This window comes from Parasteatoda tepidariorum, chromosome 4 (genome assembly GCF_043381705.1).
Source record: "Parasteatoda tepidariorum isolate YZ-2023 chromosome 4, CAS_Ptep_4.0, whole genome shotgun sequence".
NCBI classification, from domain to species: Eukaryota; Metazoa; Arthropoda; class Arachnida; order Araneae; family Theridiidae; genus Parasteatoda; species Parasteatoda tepidariorum.
Window position 1 is genome coordinate 97,771,606 of NC_092207.1, and position 22,474 is coordinate 97,794,079.

Genomic DNA, 22,474 nt, shown 5'->3' on the forward strand with positions numbered 1-22,474 from the left:
TTTTTTTAAAAAAAAAAAAAAAAAAAAAAAAAAAAAAAAAAAAAAAAAAAAACATAATGACATTGTAGGATGCATAAAACAAATATACGAATTTAATGAATAATTTTAGCATAAAACGTGCAACGACACACTTATAATAGAATCGGATTTTATTTGAAAAAGTATTTTTCAACTTGATACTCGTAGCATATGTTATCAGAGATGGGAAAATTTAAATATCGTTATATTTATAACTGTATTATTCACTTAATTATATCTGTATTAGTGTTTTAAATTATAACTGTGTTTAAAATAAGGATATGCTTTGATTATGAGACTATTTTGTTTCGTGCTTTTGCTTTTGGACTGTTTATTAAAAAGGTTATCAAAATTGCTTTACTATGCTTCGATTTTCATGCGAAATTGTAGAATACCCACCTAATTAACACAGTGTGTAAAGTATTTTTAAGTTATTGTAAAGAACAAGTTTAATATTATATTACATTTTCTTATTTTCATGCAAATTTATTAGAAATTGAATTAGATTTCCATAATGTGTAAATTTATATATTATCTTATTAGATGTTCAATAATCTAAGAGTATATAGAGTAGATTAAAGGAAATCAATTCAAATATAATGAGAGGATTTCAAATTTTATAGCTGGGACAAAATATTCTAATAGATTAAATTAACTTATCTAAGAAAATAGATCAATAAAAGCGAAAATTTTGATTTCAAAACAAATTTGAATCCTTTGACTACGAATTTTAAAAAATGATTTTTTTTGTCCCGTTTATTATTCAAAAGGACAAAATAGGTCACAAATAAGACAAATTTAGTATTTAGGATTTTTCTGACTAGCGGTTATCAATTTAGAGGCTGGGACATACATACCGGCTGTACTTAATGGTGGGATACATATGTCCATTAGTAGTTTTTAAACATTTGTTGGGACAAATGAGTCCCGTTAGTAGCCAAAGGGTTAAAAAATGCGCAATTTTATATTATGTACAAGTGATAGTTTTTCATTGTTTATGTTCACATTTTCTTTTTTAATTGTGTATTGCTTTCTAATAGCAGATGTCGTTAAATTAAGAAGAGAATTCTTAGTTTTCTTTAATTCTATTTCAAATATTTGGTTTTAAAAAAAAAGTTAGAAAGCTCATAACAATTACGAGCGTAATGCCAAACTCCGAAATAACGATGGGATGGGGAGTATATTAATTAATGAACAAATTAACAACTTTACCGTTTGAAAAAGTTCTAAAACGTTATTATTCTAAAATTCGTTGCTATTCTTTTCTTTAATATGGGCAGAATAGAAAGAAAAGAAAATACGTTACTGTTCTATTCTTTCTAATATAAAACGTTATTATTCTAAAAGTTACTGTTTTTGTAGAATTTTTGTGGAGTTTCAGAGAGAATAATGTTTATAGCTTTATAGATTCTGCCGTCGAAAAAAAACATTATAAATAAATAAATAAATAAGAAAAAATAAAATAAAAATTTCTATTTTTAAATCAGCGTTTAAATTTATTATTATTATTATTATTTTCTTTATGAACGCCGAATTAGGAATATATAAAATATTTCTTTGATTGCTGAAGCATAAAACCAAAAGGAATGTTTAAAACCTAGATTTTTAAACTTACTTTGAGCTATGTAATGATAGACCACATTTTTAAATGATTCAGAAGAGCATTTTTGATGAAAAACATCGTGATTTTCTAAAGTGATTCTGTATAAGATGTTTCTGTGCATTGGTTTGTTGTTTAGTGAAAATTTTTTCTGGAAACAATAAAGAAAAATTTAATGTCACCCTTGGAAAAAGTGTAGTTCATCAATATATCATCTCAAACCCATTATAAGTATGAAACATTTCTAATTTAAAAGAAGAAGAAAAAATCCGGTGTCTAAATGTTTGTTTAATTAGATTTATTTTATCTTATATTCAGAAAATTATTTAACTAAAAATGAATTTTAATCAATAATGGTTTTTTTTTAAAAAAAAAATTTTAAAAATTTCAGCAGAATTGTTTTTGTTTTGAGCAAATCGTCTATTTCAATATAGCAACGTGGAAAGTATCTATTTAAAAAATAAAGTGTCAGTTCATACATTTACAAAACAATCAATGTGCGTTCAAATGACGCACAACCACAGCTGCCAATTCCACTGGATTTTGCCAGTTTCTCTTGGTTTACTAGTTTAATTAAAATTCTCCTGGTCCATTTTAGAAAATTATCTAAAAATTGAGTAAGTTTCCTAAAAAAATTCCTGTTGAAATAGAATTTTTATACAGATTATTGCTTGCTTGCATAAATATTTAAATGAGTATTACTAATATATAATGAAGAGAACCTTATTTATTTGAAATCAGTTCAAAACTTTTTTTGCTATAAAATGTTCAGTTTATTTTTATTCAGAATTTTGTTTTTAAATTAATTTGAAAAAATCTTTTAACTATCTTTGATGAATTAAATGCCTGTTATTATTCGAAGTTAAGAGTAAACATATTACATAACATTTTAAGTATGTTTAATGCCCATCATAACTGGAAAATATCGCCGTTTTTCCATTTTGATGGCTATAAAAACCCCTAAAATTCTCTATGCGTAAAATATTTAGTACATTATTTAACAAATATTTTGAAATTCATTCTATTTCGTAAAATCGACTGGAATTCTTCCTTCCCACGTTGGCAGATATGCACAACATTTAAAGTGGTACTGGAAAAAAATGCTTTTAAATTTCCTTAGGACTTAAAACAACACAACGTCATTATCGGATTAATAATTTTGCACCATTAAAATCTGGAGAAGTTAATATTTGCAATCAAAAGTGGGTACTTTTTTTTAACCATTAGCTATAATTTCGGTCTCAATAACCTTCTGAAGTATTAGTCCCATTTTCTTTCATTTCATTTAATTCAGCGAGAAAAAAATATTTAGAAGACAAGTGATTTACATGTTTAGATATCAATGTCAGGTTCATAAATAGGTATAAGTTAACCATTTTACTTTTTGTGCTGAAAACTATTCAAACCGTTATCCCCATTATACCAATATACGATTTGGTGCTAGAATAAGTACCATTGTAACAATACCTTATTTGTGTAGATAGCAATATTTATGTTCCCTTTTCCTTCAAAGCCCGTGTAAGTTTGTGCAACTTTTTATCCCTAAGAGGAGGGTACTTATCTGTTTTCAATGTGTAGAACTTTTTTTTTCTTCTGATGTCTGGCTTTAATCAAATTTCTTACTGTCAATAATATTTTTTTCCTTTTGTTGAATATTGAAAGACGTCAATATATCCAGAAAATTTTATAAATATAATAAAAAGGTTCATGCCTAATAACAACTATTGTTGTATAATTATTAATGATATTTCTTCGAGCAAAAACGCAATAAATGCTTTTTATATACAGTAGGGAACCGATTATCCGGAACGATCGGGACCATCGCTATTCCGGATAACTGATTTTTCCGGTTTTCGGAATCGCTACAAAAAGCCGTTCTTTTTATTGTTAAACCCAACTAAAAAAAAATATTTGGAAATAATCTTAAAAAGAAGAAAAAACGATTAAGTAATACATTAATGATTATTTCCAAAATGATGGTAAGGTAAAAATCTTTCAATAAAGAAATAAAAATCCTAAAATCTTATAAGGAAAAAAACATTTTTAAAAAAAAATGGTGGGAAAATTTATCGAATTTCGTTCCGGTTTTTTGGTTTTCCGGTTTACTGATTTCCGGATAACGGGTTCTGTACTGTATTTAGCAATAAAAATACCTCAAGCTTTTGCATTTAAATCAATTCTATTGTACAAATTTCAATTTAGCAATTCTGATTTAGAAAAATAATGGTAAGAGTATTAACAATTCTGATCTAGAAGAGTAATGGTGGTATTACTAATTTTGATCTAGAAGAAGATTAATTGTAATATTAACAGTTCTGATCTATAGATAAGTATTGATCGTAGTATTAATAATTCTGATCTAGAAGAATAATGATAGTAATAACAACAATTTCGCTAAAGAAGAGTAATGCAATGATAGTAGTATTAACAATCAGAAATTAATTTGCAGCAGTTATTGACTTAATTCCAAAAAAAAATATATATATATATATTTCCTCATATATGAATTTAAATATCATATTCTTAATTGCTTGTTTGAAATATTGATGACAGTCTATTTGTTCTTGTCGAGGTCTTAAGTAAGAATTTCCCAGGAAGTGATACGTTGTTGGTTAAAGAAAAGTGCGAGTGAGAATTTTTGAATAAAAATTCACACGCGTCAATTAAGTTCTCTAGAATCGAAGTATGAACCTTTGTTATAGTATTATGCAACAGGCCAAACAATGATAGAAAGAAAAGTCGCCCGGGGTTGTTTTCAAAAAGCCTTTCTCCCAGAACGGTGTGCTTCTCCAAGGTCTCCATTAATTGCCTCTCTTTTCGACAACTTGTTGCCTTCTCACAGCCTTTGCAAAACTTGCAGCCCTGAAGCATTATGGGATAGCCCTCCATTACAATATAAAACTGCTTAGGGAGTTTCCTTATTTTGCGGTAAATCGTTTAACCGTTTTTTCGTTCATTTTGGACCACAAAATTATTAGTTTATCCGAAGTTTTTTTTTTTTAATAAATGCTAAAAGGGTTATTTAAATTATTTTTTTCTCCAAACCTTGATCCATATGGCACATTAAATTTTAATTCTAAATTTCTATATTCTCTCACGTAATGATTCACCCAGTGTAGAATAATAAATTTAAATGACCTTAAGACCAACACATGACTCTCTTATTTCGTGCATAATTGAAATGCTTCATAATTTCGAAGCATTTTTTAAAAATTATTTACTGTAATTGTTTTAATTTGTTTCATAATGTTTCTCATTTGTCGGGTGTTTTATGCAGAAATAAAGTATTATTTACTATATTACATGTACTGCGCCTGATATAACTTAACATGTAATTGTATTTTTGCAAAAAGTTCTCGATAAAAGTGATCCTATAAAATTCATTTTGTTTTGTCAAATCCCGTTCATTTGTTTTGGCGCAGACCTTAGTGGATGAATATACTAAGTGACAATCTTTGAGTGCCTGTGGAATTGGAAAAAAAAAGTTTCAAGTACGTTTGGTTGACAATAAGCAGTTGAACCTTAGAAAACTTGCCTTTGAGCAGCAAATTTTAACTTTAAGAGTGCGATCGCGAGGACAAGAACAGTTTAAGTCTTTTCGAAAGCTCTATTGTCACATGAAATACCGTTTTATTTTTTGCAAACTGCTCCTAACTGCTGAGAATTTGCAACTGTCATTCATCTATGTTAGATTAAGTTAATCCTATCTTTAGCCAGCACCCTCTATGCTAATTCTGAAAATGGCACTAACGTAAATATGAAGAAAAGCCACAGTTTAGCGAAAATGAAAATCATTTGTGATCTAGTTTTTCAATATTTGAAAAAACTATTGCAACGTTGCATTATCTGGGTTCAAAAAAGTAGCAAATACTGAGAATTATTCCTTGATTTTGATAATTTAATCTAAGTGGGGGGGGGGATTCTTAAAAAAAAATGTTTTCTAATTTTTTTAACAGAAATTATGGTTTAGTTTATATAGTGTTTAATCCGTTCTAATGTCTAGATGATTTTTCAGCAGTAGCTGGTATACATAGTTAAAAATTATAGCTTTGCCTTTAGCGTAAAGTTAAGTAAAAAAAAATATATATTTAGCATTTTAATAATTTAGGATTGTTAAATATAGCATGAAACTTTGGTGGCTTTTTTTTTTCCTGCGTTAACTATAAAATCTTCTAAACACAGCTCACTATCAAGCAATAATTTTTCAAATTTGTTTAAGCTACAGTTATTAATTATTGAAATTTGTTTATTTTACAAAATTGATACAATTTTGAATATGAATTTTAAAAAAATACGTTTCTTAGATTTTATATTTTAGCACAATTGTAATTCATGTAATCAGATTTTTTTTTAGTAACTATTAGACTTTTTTTAATAATCTCACTAATTTTTTTAGGAGTTATTGCGTGTTGGTGAGATAATTTTCTTTTCCTTTGAATTGTTATTAACTAATCCCTATTCAGGGTATTTTGTGGTTGTATCCATTCAGTGTGAAGTCCTTTTAATTAAATTCATGCATCAGTGGAAATAACTGAGGTTGCCCCGTACGGAAAAAGAATGATAAAAAGCGTTAATACCGTTGAAGACACGGGGAGGAGGAGTTGTTTCAGGTGAATCGCTTTTCTGAAATCTTTTACAATGTCTGAATGTTTTCTCACGGATAAAATGTCCGTCACACCTGGTCACCGCAAAGAAGCCGTTACTTAGAGCGTGGGCCCGAGTTGTTGGATTGGTTAATTCAATTAACTGCCCTTCACGCGAAATTTATTATTCCAAAGAACAAATATACGATAGTAAAAACAAATGTCCAACGCAATATAGTTAATTTATTGTTTGTCTTATAAATTATTCTTTAAGGGTTCAAAGCTTTTTCGCCAAAGAAAATAATATAACCGCACCTTAAACTTATAGCGAAGCTCTAATTTCAAATGGAGATTATTTTGTTGAAGCGAATCGAATGGGCTTTTAAACGGAAAAATATTTTAAATATTTTAAAATATTTAAAAAACTATCGTACATTTCCAAAATATTTCCATTCAGGTGAGATTTTCCAGGTAGTTATAAATTTTAAAAATAATAGATGATTCACTATTTTTACCTTCTTTTTATAAATCCAGAGAAGGCAGTGTTTTAATTTGATTTTCATTAAAGAAAAAAAAATGTCAAACGTTTTTAGTTTGAAACTGCTGCTAGTTCGAAGATTAATAGTATTGAACAAACGGTTCTAACTAAAGAAGATATTAATTTTAGATCTAGTAGTTCAAAGATGTCTTCGAGCTTTAATTTTAACCCATTTCAATTTGAGCAGTTTTACAACAATAGTATTGATTTTACAGCAATAGTGTTGTACATTAGTATTTGAAGTCAGGATATCAGCTTGATGATAATGAAACATTTGAAAAATATTTCTGGATTTTTAAAACTTGAAACATAAGGTAAAATGCCCTGTCAAAGTTTAAATGCATTTTTAAAAAAAAGTATTTTTAAAATTATATTTACTAATACATTTGTTTATTGGAAATGAATTGCTAGTTTCAGTTTTTTTTTAGTTTTTTAACCCATGCCCCAATTTTCGATATTCTCGTCAACTGTAACAAAACATGTGAGAATTTGTCGAAATTTTTTATACCAAGACAATTTATCAGAATAACAAACAAAACAAAAAAATCAAATTTTAATATGATAAGAAGAAGAAAGAAAAAACAGTGAGCTCGATATTGTAAGAAAATCTTTCACATCTATAATTTTAGCTAATATAATCAAAAAAGTGCTAAAAAAAACAATACAGTATCTTTTTTTTAAAATTTATTTAAATATCTGGCTTAACCTCAAATGACTGAATAAGAAATAAATGTCAGAAATTTTCCAATTTTCATAGAATATATAACTTTTTCTTAGCATAAAAATACAATCATTTTTCGACATCCTTAACCATAGCTGTCTACTCCACTGGATTTTCCAGTAAACTACGGGATTCTGTCAGTTTCTCCTGGTCTGGTTTAATAAAAATTCTCCTGGTTTTTGTACATTTTGAGAAAATTCTCTAAAATTGCGCAAGTTTCATAAAAATCACTACTGAAATAGCATTTTTGGAAAGATTATTGCTTGCTTGAATACTTAAATACGTATTACTATTACGTGATGAAGCGAAACTCATTTATAGAAATCAGTTTAAAACTTTTTTTTTCCAAAATGTTCAGCTTTTTTTTTTCCTTCAGAAATCCCTTTATGAATTAATTAAAAAGTCTTAGCTACCTTTGATGAATTCAATGCCCATTACTATTCAAAATTATGAGTAAACATAACACATAGCATAATACATTTTGAAGTTTATTTGATATCAATCATAACCGAAAAATATTGCATTTTTTCTATTTCGATGACTAAAAATCCCTAAAATTCCCAATGGGTAAAATATTGAGTACATTTAACATTTCGTAAAATCTACTGGATTGTTTCCTATCCATATTGGCAGCTATGCCTTATCCACAATACTCTAATTAAATAAATATTACTTACTGTCATGTCGCCAAATAACTTTTGCTTGCAGTTGAGGACTAAATGTTTAAATAACTTTTAACTTACTTTTCATTACAGGAGATCATTTATTATTTACAGGAGGCTAAACGAGCTGTTCAACTATAGAATGCTTAACATTTTCGAACACTTTGTATCGATTGCATTATTTAAATGAATTCTATACAATTGATAAACTTCCTATTCAAGAATGCTATGCATAAATAGAAGAGAGTCGAAAGTAGTACATTTTTAATTGAAGCCAAAATAAAACTATTCTGTACTTATTCACTGTTTTCTTCTGATACAGTGAATTTGAATTACCATAAGCATTTAGGGAAAAAGATGTTTCGTGATCTCGATTTCCAAGAAAACTTATCTACTGATCTTTCATTTTTTTGACCAGACTTAGTTTTGAACACTGATTGGTAAAATCATCTTAGGAGTTTTTTATTCCACTCTCCTTTAGTTCAGTATAGCCAATTTCAGCACTTATAGCATTAAATTCTTTAGTTAATCCCAGCATGAACTATATCTGAATGAAGCGCTTGAAAATGGCTTTATGTAAAAAGTCAGCTTTTTTTTAATCAATTGGATTTTGTTATAAAATATTGGTTTTAGAGGAAACTCCGATGCATTTTTGAAGCAAAAGAGTAGTTCAAAGATCTTGACTCACTAAAGAACTCCCCTCGCCACTTGTCTGGAGCATTGTTGGTGATTATGATTAGGAAATTAAAATATTAAGTATCAAAAGTGGCCCTCTTTGGAATGCACTTTTTCTTGTTTCCATTGAAGTAGACCAAGGCAAGATGAATTCTTTAGTTAGATAGTCAGTATATTTTTGTCCTTTTCCTTGCGAATCTGACATTTAGATAAACAAAATTTAAAGAAATTCTCTTGATTTGTAATAATTATTGATTTTTTTTCTCCATAATTATGAAAAACAGAACAGTTGAACCCCGCTTAACGTGAAATATCGCTTTACATGAAACGCGTGTTTGGTCCCGTGAGTCAGCAATTAATTGTTGTATTTTATAAGTTTAGCATGAAATTTATTGCTTAACGTGAAAGGAAATTGGATACAGCACAGATGATAAATAATTAGGTATGGCAGTATAGTATGTTATATACCTGACCGAGTAATTGTATTATTGTAATGAATAAAATCCCACGCATTCATTTTGAGGAATACTATTTCTATTTTCTTCCCTTGTAGAAGCAGCGAGATGGGCAAATGAATAAATAAAATAGTTAAAATGAAATAGTTTAATAAAGTAGTTATAACTTTAAAGCTTATTTTAATTTGTTTGGTTCAGAGTAAAATTGTTTACATACATTAATGTAGTTCATAACTTGTATTAAAAGTACGAAATAAATTGTTTTTTGATGTATCGGATAAAACAAAATTCGGTTAACATGAAATAAAAGGGCAGCCGATTTCGAGTGAACGAGGTTTGACTGTATTTATTTCTGGTTTCATCTGTGCTTAGTTCACCTTTTTATTTAAAAGTAAGGGCGGATGTTTGGAACCTGCATAGATTGAATTATTGCATCACATTTGAATGTGTGATTAACTTCCCATTTAACGAACAGCGAATTCCCATGTACGTAATGAGTACCTTTCAAGTGTTACTATCTCCATAACGGTATATTTATTCTCTGTACTCCTTGAACCACGCTTTCAATCAGAAAGAAGTCTCGAGAGAATGTGTAGGCGTTGTCCTCCCCTCCTCCTGAACAGTGACCGACGGCATATAAGCCGGAAGAAAATGAATATGTAAAACATTTTTATAAGAGTTTTCAGTGGTGGTTGAAGAGAAGGGGTAATGCATATCTAAGTAGACGAGTCGAGGTGCGCCCGCGGAGAAAAAGGTGTCTGACCTTCGATGCCGAAAAGCCGGCGTTTTCCCACACTTCTTCCTTTTCGAGGTTAGGCAACCCCAACAACATACTCACACACATTCATTCAATACTTTCTAAACACTCATTTTTCTTTCCCTTCCACAATTACTTGGAAACTGAGAAAAATGCTGAGAAGAAAAGGGCTGATCTTTCTTAAGAGGATGCCATACCACGGAAGAAAAACTTTCGTCGCAAAATCTCTTTTTATTACTAATTTAAAATTTAAGAGGAGGAAAAAGTGAGCTCGGTCAAACCTAGAGTAAGTCATAAAATTCCAGTGGCTGAAGAAAAAAAATACTTCCAAGCATTAAAGTGCAAACAAATTATGAGAAGAGAACTTCACCGTTGCGTAATCCTAAGTGATAATGTCCTAATTTACTTTCATTTGTATATTTTAAAATTTTCTTTTCAGTATTTGAAACTTCATGGCTCATTCTCTGAACTCACTTTTTCTGCACTTCAAATTTTAAATCAGTGATGTAAGAAAAAGACAATTTGCGAGGAAAATTTTCTTCCGCTGTAGGGCGTCCTCCTGAGAGATTTCAGGTATCTCATGACAATTTACCAAGTGCAAAAATGTGTGCCCGCTGCTATTAACAACTACTGTGTAATTGATTAACAATTGATTTGCATCAATGAGTAAGACATGGTTTACTATTTAAGATTTTAATGTTCGTGTTTAGATATATATTTTAAACAATGCATCACAAAAGGTGTCTTTAAATATCTTTCCACAATTACGAGGAAACTGATTGGGGAAAAAAATCACAAAAGTGCTATTCTTCATTAAGTGATTCCTTCAATACTTTCCTTACTGCGTGGAAGTTACTTCTCTTCTTAGGAGGTAGATGACCATCAAAAACAAAATGCAAAATCTTGTGCATACTGCTATTAAAAACCATTTAATTGTTTCAAGGGACAAATTATAGCTTAAAGTTTTAGATAAATGTTCTTAATTTTAAATGCTTGTTTTAAACAAAACAGCCCGTGAACAGCCTGTACGGTGTTCAGGCATCGTGTCAGAAAGGTCTTTGGTTAGAATCCCGCTTCGGGCATGGGTGTAATTCCTCTCTCTTTCTCTGTTCTGTCATTCTTTTGCTGTTGGGCTGACGTTGATTTACCTATAGGACATCCACGAAAAGGAGATTAACAATATCACCAGTTAAATACCACAATGGCATCTAATTGACAAATGTGGTGGGCATTGAGAAAAATTTAAACATTGCTTCTTAAATTTTGTCTTTAACTTTCAACCAACCATTCTTCCTTAAGATGCTTAGGCATCTGAAAACCATTTATAAAATGGAAAAATTTGTGATTATGATTAACAATTTTGTAATTTCAAAGAGCAATTCTTAGTTTAAAGCTTTAGGTAAATCTTCTTTAGTTATATGTTTTAAACACTGGTTTGGAAATACTGTTTTTAAATACATTCTAAGAGCAAAGCACTCTCCCAATTGCCGCTTATCTGTCGTATAGGTCATGAAGGTTAAGGCTCCACAATTTCAAGACCAACAGTATGATGGGTGCAATGTAGTCAGCATTGCGCACCGGTCGCCTTGGCTTCCAGACTAGCTGCTACTAATCAGTATGAAGTTGGTTGGGCTTGAAGCCGTCTCTGGGTTAAAACCTTTGTTCTTCATTATGTCATCACATCACTATGGATGGTTAAACATTATGTATTTATCCACATTCTCTATTCTCAGTTTCGCATGATGCTCTAAAAATTTCAAAAAGTTGGAGCAAAATTAAAAACAGCAGCATAAACATTGATGCAAAATTTCTGAGGTTGGGACATAATTCTAATTCAAAAAAAGCTAATGATAAATGAATTTCAATATTTTTTAAGCAATTAATTTGTGACTCTTTATTGTAAGCTTCTGTTGGATATTGTAGTATTACTGGTTTGAAAATTTACCTTTTATTCCCAAATTTACAATAGATTCGAAAATTATTTTCTATTTTAAATAGAAACTAACGTTACAACTATTACGGAAGTACCTTATTGAAACTAATTTGAATTGAGGCACTGAAAAGGAATCTGCAAAAAAATTACTTGTATTTCAACACTTTGTACTGTAAAATGATACTCATCATAAGTTTACTTAATAGAAAAAACTAAAAAATGAAATACATAGTAATAAGATGTAGTTTTAAGATGTTATAATTAAGAGCAATTAAATGTAAATGTGTTTCAGATCAGCAGATAGTGTCGCAGAAAGTATTATAAAATCTGAGGAAAATTTCTGATCTTGTAGATTTTTTTATTAACAGTTAAAAGTTTCAGAGATTTTTCTGCTTTGCGTGAAATTCAATATTTCTTCAATAAATTACAATATTCAACGCAAATGATTTCTGGAATTTTTTAAAAAAAATTTTAAACAGAAGAAATGTTCTATTGTTGTTGTTTCTAATGTCACTTTTTCTTTTTATTTTATAACCGTCGTTGAACGGCCGACCTAATTTTATGGATTTACGACTACTAATGTTCCTCTGAGTCATCGCGGCTCTTCTAATGCCAATTGCCAATATCAAGCAGGGCTGCTTAATAAAACCAAGCGAATATAAGGCAGAGAGTGCGTTTCATGCTTTTTACTGACACCATTTATGGTGTCAGAAAACCATTTCATCCACACACACGTCACAGCCTGTTTATAGGGCTCCATTCATACATCCCATTCATACCCAATCATTCATCCACAGATCCTAATTTTGATCCGAACTATCAATCTTCAATTCAGTACCCCCAGAGATATTGATTTGTTATGGGAACCTGATAAACTTTATGACTCGACAGATTTAACTTGCACCCTCCACCATTTGGCAGGTGGGGATCGAACTTCCGATCTCTTGGGGCCCAACACTCAACTCATCCCGGCCATAGGAAATCCTCCAAAAGTTACTAACCTGGAAAGCAGTATTCGGTACTTAGTGCTGTTAAATGATACTCAAATATCAAAAGTTTATTAAAAGCAAATAAAAAAAAATAATATATTTAAATAAAGTTAAGAATTCAACATATATATTCCAAGATTGCTGTTGAAAGCTTAGGTATTTTATACTTTTTTAATGATACTCTCTTGACAATAGGGTTGTTGAATCAGCTCCCCGTCATTTATTAAAATGTTTTTACCAAGTTTTATGTTATTTACAATAATTTTAAAAGTTAGTTTCAGCTAATCGCGTTTACTGATAAAAAAAATTATTCCGATATTCATTGTTCTTTCATTTATTGATTGTAGATTATTCATTAGACGTTGCACATTACAGTCAAGAACGTTTACCGTTTTCTAAATTATTTTCCGAAGTTGGGGGAAAAGTAATCAAAATTTTTTCCGGTATGTGATGAACTCTTATTATAATAATCGCAGTATTGTTTGAAGGTGAAAATAATGATTCTTCGAAATCAGTAATTTTCTCTCTTACTTCCATCGCAATTCCTATTTTGTACCATTAGTTTTGTAATAGCATGAATTAGTTTTCATGTTCTGTTGTTTGACTTAAAATTTCAAACAAAAGATAAGTTTAGAAGCAAAGATTTCTGTTCTGGACTTTATAATAAATGAGAGACAAAGAATCTCGGTTTGAGGATAAAAACATTATCTGGAAGTATGATGAGAGAAAAACATATAGAAAAAAATCAATATTTTTATTTTTTTTGCAATAAAAACTCACAAGTAATTTTTTTAAATGTTTTTACAACAATAGTTGCATACAATTTAGATCATTACCAACGCTAAACAAGTTCGTAGTTTATGTTTAAAGAAGAGTGCTTCCAAAAAATGCAATTCCTTTAATCATGCAATATCAAAAAAAGTAATTCAACCCAATAAATAAAAAAGAACGGAACGCTATTTTTATAGAATTAATCCAGAAGATTTTGAAGTGTTAATTGATTTTATGTTTTAGTAAGGTCGAGCAATCTATCTGTGCTAAAATAGCTAACTGTTAACTCATGTTTTAAAGACTACTGAGTCATTTTTTTTTTTTCAGGGTGCTAAAATTCTCGGTCTAAAAAATATCGAAACACTTAAAGGTTCGCATAAAATTTGCAGAATTAAGAATTTTTTTAGTCTCGAAATACTTTAAACATAAATTAAAAACAAATAAATGAAAATTTCAAAAATTTCTCTAGTACCACAACAAGAAGAACAAAACAAAAAATCTATGCATTCTGATCCAGTTGACCTTTATGCAAAAAATTTAACATTTTATTATAAATATAATAATACCAAAATATGTGAAAAATACTAAATCAAAAATGTTATTACTTTTATTTATTAATATAAATAAATAATATTTTTATTAATATAATTAAAAAAAATAATTATTCTCAAAGCACATTTTGTAATGATTATGACCTTAATGCAAAATTCCATTGCTACTAATAAATACCCCAAAAAAAAGGGATATTTCTCGTGTTTGGCGAAACCGTTTTTAGGTATATGCTCCGTGCAAAAATTTTGTTGAAGTGACGATCTTCCAAAGCGTGCGGAACTAAAATCAAGCAGTCACGAATACAGAGAATGCAAGGTAAATGGCCCTATTATAAATTTTACGAAAAAACTTAGTACCAAAATCTCTTTAAAAATTATAATACGCATCTATATAGGACTGTTTTATTTTACTTTACTTTATTTACTTTATTTTATTTGACTCAATATAAAGAAAATGATAATGAATAGTTTGTAATTAAAAATAGTTGGTTTCAGGCCCTGGCCCCAGAGACCCCGCAATGTAAAATATTTAACACTTCTGCTGGTAAAGTAAAAGAAATATACCACCCAATATATAATCCTTATTTTGTTTTATTGAAATTTTCAGTTTTGATAGACAATGTTATCTTTTTCATTTCATTTACTTATTTATTTTATATTTTAAACGGTGTGCATATTACGTTCTACGCCCTCAAAAGGAATTTGGTCCGAAAAGTATATACGTCAAACGCACTTCACTGGCTAATCATAAAAACATTCGGAATAGGAATTAAAAAATAGTGGAAATTTTTGTAAACTGAAAATTGCAAATTTTGGTCTAAAGGGAGGAGGGATTCGTTTTGTTTTATTAAGAAACAATGGGTGCCATACTTCCACCTCAGCTTTAATACAATTCCTCTTTCTCTTTCGTTGTTTTAAAGTAGGTTAGTGTTAACTACATTTTCAGGTCAATCGATTTTATCAATATATTCACAAATAGTACTCACTTACTGTTGACTATTCAGAATTAGATTTTTATGAATACTTTTTATTTACAGGATCGACGAGAACTGGTGGTTAGCCACGTGGGAAACTTAACTTCCATAGCCAGTATTGTTCCAGGCGTTACCACTTTCACCACAGGAGCTAGACTTAACCACACTGCCAATGAGTTCCAACCACCCTATTTCCCACCTCCCTACAGCAGTTTAACGCAACAACAACTGGATTTTCAGACTGATCCTTACGGTCCAGTCACATCCACATTATCGGGCAACGCACCCCAACAATACCATCATCAACTTCACTCAAATACCAGGAATTTGTTCAAAAGAGAAGACGAAGCTAATTTACATTTGCAAACAAATATGTTACCTTACACTGATACGACGCGGAGAACGGACTTAACAGCTTATGCTAGGAGACCAGACATTTTAGTGCACTCGGCCCACACACTCACAGATCAAGACATCATAAACCTTCACAATTCTGGAGCTTTAGCTGGACTAGACGATGGACAGGTAAGAATATTCATTACATTTTTTAGGTTAGAGTGTCACACACACTATGTTCAATTTATTCCTCCTTTCTATCTCTTTTTTAACACGTATAATATACTTTTGTTTGCATTTTCATAATTAAATTTACTGAAAATAACGAAAATATTTATTACAAAATAAATAAAAATTTAATTAGATTATTGAAAAATTATAATTATAATTTTTTTTTAATGATATTCTATGTATTTTAAATTAAACTCCGTATAAATTAAGTGAAACTTTATGCCGCTTAGCTTTCACTCTTCTTATGACACTGTTAAAGTCAATAAATTTGCTTAGAATTTTGTCTATTTGTTCTATCTGTAAAATTTTCTACTCGCTTAATCAAATCGGCAAAAAACGCAAAAAAAAAATTTTACGTAGAAGTTTAAACTTTGGATAGCTCTCCTCACCAAACTATAGGGACCCTATTTCCCAGATTTCGACTATATTTTGGGATCAGAAATCCGAATCCGTACGAGAAAAAAAAGTATGTTTATTCATAAAAAGTAAGTTTTCGTGCCTGATTTCGTAACTTAAAATATCATCCGCATTAACTAATTAGCAAATCTTGAAGTTACTCCAATCATATCATTAAAATTGAGTCCCAGAACGTAAAGATCCAATCATTAGATTAAAAATTATTAAAGGTAATCAGTATTTTTTTTTCCTACTGTACAGAATTTACAAGCTATTAAACTCACAATTACTCAGGTGGCAGCTCAAATATTTCATAAGTAAAGGCAAACGTATCATTTTCTTTTCTGGCACTATTTCATGATTTAAAATAAAGTAACTAAAAACAATATACGAGTTACACTTAAGTGTAGAAATAAATAGATTGGCAGTCATAATTTGCTCAAAAGATATTCATGCATTATTTGTCTTATTCAAAATTATAATTATATGCTCTGCCTTCTCATTCTTTTGGTATACTTATAAGTTACCTTTTGATATCAGCCATATAACGTTTGCATTTTTCTGCCACACCAAACCGACAACTGACAGTACCTTAATAACAGCCATGTCAATTGGATTGGATTGGATATGCCAATGGAAAATGAACGAGAAGTTGAAGTAATCTTACTTGTCATATGCTTAGCCTTTTATCTATTATAAAATAAAACTAATTGGGTTGTCAACAACACTCAATTAAATGAATCTCTAAATATAAATAATCATAATAAAATATACTCATTTCAGGTATAACAACATATTTTTGTTGTTGTTTATAATAATCATCTTTGGCGCGTGCAGAAAATCTAAAAAGTAGTTAGATCATATAACCACGATCTGTCATAGAGAAACTGTGACAGGTTTTCGTGGTTTTCTTTTCCGAGTAACACAAATGCGGTTTAGATACACTGAGAAAAAGTAAATGTGGAGGGGAGTTTGATCCAATGCTTGATCCATGAGTTTTTCTTTCCTTTATTTATTTATTTATTTTTATTTGTTATTAGTAGATATTATTATTATTATTATTTTTTTTTTTAGAGAATTACGAAACTGAAAATTTATTTGATAGGGATTGTTTATAATAATAATCTTTGGCTCGTGTAGCAAACTTTATTAAGCAATAACAACAAATAGAAATACAAAGAAAAGGAGAAAAAATACATTTTAAAATTAATACTGACACCACAAAATAATATGCTAATAACCTAGTGAAAATTTGAAAATACATCGAGATTAGTATCTGATCGCTTTATATTTACATAACATAAATTTTCTATAAAAATTACAGTTTAATTCTTACTTCAGCTCTAAACAAATCGGAAAGTTGTATAATTGTATTTCTCTGTTGTATCTCTCTTGTAGGATTGTCCTAAGGCAGTCCTCACAATATTATTTGGTCAATGAGTAGTAACTGTTGCTGAACCTATAAAAATGTTTATTAACGAAAAAACCCAAGTGTTTACTTTTTTATTAATTTTAAATCTCCACTTCTCTAACTGATATTAGAAAGTGTTATTAGCCTTAAAATTGCATAATCAGCCGATAAACACTTTTTTTTTAACCTTACAAATTACTTTATATATTAAAAAAAAATTTGGAAGTAGCGTGTATAGTTATTTCTTTTTTCTCCTCATGGCATTCTACCCGAAAGTTGACTACCGCTACTAAACACAGTAAAAAAAAAAAATTGTAAAAAAACGGGTGAAGCTTTTCAACTGAATTGCCAGACCTCATTATTTAAATTGTAGTTTGCTTTAGTTAAGCTTTTTAGCTGTAATTTTATGGTATACAAACGAATTTTCTGCAAAAAAATAGAAAACAGTCTGTAAAAAATAGAAATCGGTGATTTTTTTTTCTTTTTTTAAATCGTAACTTTTTTGCTACTGTGAGAATTTTTTTTTTAAAATGAAATGTTAATATCGAATTCCTTATTTTTTATTTTTGCTATTTATTTATTTTAATTAATAAAAAAAATTACGATGAAAGAAATTTAGCATTGCAAAAATTAGCACATATCAAATCCTAAACCACATGTAATGCATTAACATTTATTCTTTATAAAATAGTTGCTCAATCGAGTCTCAGAAATTCATATTTTTTTTCTCTTTAAAACGTGTTTTTCTCATAAAAATATCTTTTTATTCTCTGAAAAGGTTGACTTGGAATCTAATACAGGAATTTGCAATTTCTAAAAGTAAAATGGCTTAAATCATAGCCCCGTGATTGTACTTATTTTCATTTATTTCTCTTCTGATAGAAGCTTTTGAAAATACTGTAATCAATACAGAAATGAGATTGGCATGAAATAAAATGTTGAAAAAGCAATAATTTACGTTCCTATTTTTATATTATTTGAAGCTTATTTTCTAAAGAATAGAATTTTTTCTTTTCCTTCAGGTTTCAGTTTAACTTCTGTATAATGAATTACTTTCTGTAACCATCACGAACTGACCTTCTACTTAAACATTTTCAGCGAGTCAGAAGAATTCTACAGATTTTTTTCCCATACCCCTGACAATGATAAATCGTCAAATAATATCTTTTGCGAAAGCATCGCGAGAAAATAAAAGAAAAACGAAATGATTATAGTAGCTATTTAAAGAAAATAACTGTACTTTTTTTTATTTCTGCAACCCCATTTTGTCATCTTTTGTGTTTACACAAAAACTTTTGAATACGAAAATTTTAAATCATGCGATGGTTTGACGAGATTTCTCCTTCTATGCTTTGTGTCAAGATGACATTTGGCGAATGAACTTCTTGAAGATAGTTGGCAATAATTCCACCCCTCTTTCCAGTGTCCCCTCCCCTTCCTTCGTCAAGATTCCAGAGCCACAAGTTTTCCTTGAGGGTTGTTGACCCTTTCTTCCTATGCTTGCCACATTCCTTTGCTAGCAGCAGCACACCTGACTTTTTAAGAACGACAATTTCTATCAATATCCCCCACATTTACATTTAATCATCAGCTATCGTAATAAAATTTCCCTTCCTATCGCTAAGTTTCCCTATAATTTATTAAACCACACACAACGGTGTTAGCCACTGGCTATTAAGTAGTAGTCTTGTAAAATTTGTGACACATTCAGAAATAAGTAAAGAATATCGATACATAGAAATATAATTTGAGTAAAAAGAAAAAGTTCAGAAACGTAAAAAAAGTGTGGAAATTATTTAGAATATAGACATTTTTATCTAATTCGTGAGGATATATTTAAACGAATTTTCACCAACAGTATAGTATTTTTTACTGCAATTCAGGTATATTTTAGAAATTTTAAAGCAGTTTGTTTATAAAATGAGTGTGGCATGGTAATATACACTAGAGTTACCATTTTTATTAAACAACTCACATTAAATTTGCGCAAAGACATAAAAAGTCCGAAAACCTCTCGAGCTTTATTTGCCATTAATAGGCTTGTAAATAATTTATCACTTGAAAAATAAATTTACATCATCATCGTTGAATAGACAATCCCTATCGGAATAAATTTTCTGTTTCGTAATTCTCGAAAAAAAAAGAAAAAAAAACCTATGGATCAAACTCCCCTCCATATTTACTTTTTTTCAGTGAATTTAACGCGCATTTGTGTTACACAGAAAAGAAAACCACGAAAACCTGTCACAGTTTCGAGGTTGCATGATCTAACTATTCTTTGCCAGCACTTGCTTAAACGAACGTGGAGTAAACGAAATGACCAGGCAAGACCGCGATTCGAATACTAGAGAAATTAATTATTTTATTCTATTCTATATTTTGCCGTGGTCAGAACAATACATTAACCGACGATTTGAACATGAGTCGCTTATGTCTGAAGTTAGCTCTACCCTATCGAAGTCCTTCTTTAAAAATTGGTTTCACGCATTGGATGTTTTATGAAAACGCTACTTTTTAATTGTCATTTCTTTTATTATTATTATTTTTGACAAAAACTAATCAATGATGGATATGAAAAGTTAAATGACTTTCAAATGTTTTTATAAACTTGAGCTCCTGTTATAATTATATTATCAGCATTTTTTACTTTATCTAAGCACAGAAGTAAAACGTTACCGTCGGTATTTAACTTTGTAAATATTCTTTAATTCATAAGGAGAAAAAAAATTGCCGCACACGAAGGAAACAGCCTTTAGCTGCTATGATTGGACTTAGGAAATTTATGACGTGTGCGTGAATATATAGCATCAGTTATTTTATCATTCTCCGAAAAAAAATAGACTGCTTTTAATTAATATTCCATTCTATGATAGATGGCTTGTCAAATATTCTGAAATACATCTTTATGTTCGGTCAATTAAAATGAACAATAAGGAGTGGGGGAACGATAAAGAAAATAAGATAAACTTCTGCAAGTTGTCTAATTACGATGTGATAATTGGCATTCGATTGGAATCGAATGAGGTAAAAAAAAAATAATGATAACTGGGGTTTTTATGTTTTACTTTTTATTCCACCCAGTAACTTTTTTTCCTATTGTGCGGGGCAGAATCTAATTTATCTCCTAAAAGTACAATAGTATGTCAGTCGTGATGCTACCGCCTACGTCGACCTGTGTGGACGGTAGCTTCTTCCAATCAACTGTCTATTCTACTTTCATTGTTGTGGAAAAAAAGTTCTTTTTTTTTATGTCCACTTTCTTGCCATAGTTTACGTCTTCTATTTTTTTGTAAAACTGTATTAAGAGAGCGTTACTTTTGCGTTTGCTAAAAGGGACTATTTATTACGTTTCGAACCTTTAGCGCAGACGGGGCACTGGTGTGCCTATTTTTTTATGAGTCTCTAATTACAAACAAAAATATATTTTGGTATTTCTTAACAATTTTTTTAATTAATTAATTTTTTAACTAATTAATTTTTTTACTTTATAAACTACTATTATAATTAAATATTATTTTAAATTATAGTAAAATCTTGTATTACATTTAATTTTAAATTTTCTTGTATTACAATTAAAATTTATTAGTAGATTAATTTCTATAGGGTTCAGTAAAATTTTGGTTCGCAGAACCAATAAAAAAAAAAAGCATTTTTAAATCATGCAATTTTATTTTAATTACTTTGTGGTTATATATTTATGCAATTTGCTTAGTGTTCAATTTTTCTGAGTTTTTCTTTCTTTTTCTTTTTGCACTTTTTATTTTAAATAGCGTAACATAAATTCACATGAATTTAGTAATTTCACAATATTTTGACTTTTTATGTAAAAGAAATCTAGTTTAAATGCAGACATTTTGTATTTTTATAACTGTCGCTGAACAGATGACCCAATTTTATGTTTTACTACTACTTATGTTTAACTCCGCAGCCTTGTAATTACAAATCCAATCCAGAAGATAAATGAACTCCTGAATCAAGTATTAGAGAAATTTTTAACCGCATTTGCCTTACATGGAGAGGAAGACCACGAAAACCTCCGACGGTTAGCCTAACGGCAAGGGATCTCTAACCCATAATCCGTCTTCCTCTGAGAATATTATACGTCAACACTGTGGTCAGTGCGAGCCGGGTGCGGAATTAGTATCCCCCAGTCATCGCTGAGATTCGAACCTTGGTCTGAGCATTAGGAGGCGTGAGCACTATCTCCTGAGCACTATCTCCTGAGCACTATCTCCTACAGTAAGAATTTATTTTTTCTGTTAGAAGCTAATTTGGTTCACAATCAAAAGCGAAAGGTGTTTCTACTGATCACAGAGTAAATGTACTGATCTCAGAATCGGTAAACAGCGGAGATTTACGTTGTTTTTCTCCATCTAAAACAAAATGCTAGTTAGTCTTAGTCAACAAATTAAATAAATTAACCGCTTCAAGGGTGATTTTGTTTCAATACCCATCTTGTCTTTTTAGTATTGTTCTCAAAATAGAAAGCTACGGAGTTAACATGAAAATTCATTTATAGCCAAAATAACAGAACATTAAATCAATCTATGATAAGAGCTATTATATTTCATATCATAATCATTTCTGAAAGGAGAAAAATTTTGTCAATTTATGAGGAAATTGTAATTTTTTTTTTTTTTAGAAACTTTCTGAATTCCTTTAAATATTGAATCCAAGTATTAAACGTAACGTGAGTGTACAGCCAAGGGAGACAAAGCAAAAAATCTGTATTACTTCTTAGAAATTCTGTTTCAAATATGACTGTGTTTTCACATTTTATTTTATTTCTATTGTTTCCTCTCTCCAGGATTATTTATGTATTAAACTTCGGAGAGTTTGCCTAAGGAAAATAATAGAAAAAATTTTTTTAAAT

The 22,474-nt window shown here is 29.6% G+C and overlaps 1 protein-coding gene across 1 annotated transcript in view; it reads left to right on the forward strand.

Annotated features, from left to right (window-relative positions):
* LOC107452006 (transcription factor AP-2-beta) overlaps positions 1-22,474 on the forward strand; it is a gene marked incomplete in the record, with an annotated part of 79,286 nt that overhangs the window by 3,832 nt on the left and 52,980 nt on the right. The window contains 1 exon segment of the mRNA XM_043043319.2: positions 15,291-15,752. Coding sequence (XP_042899253.1) covers positions 15,291-15,752 — 462 coding nt within the window.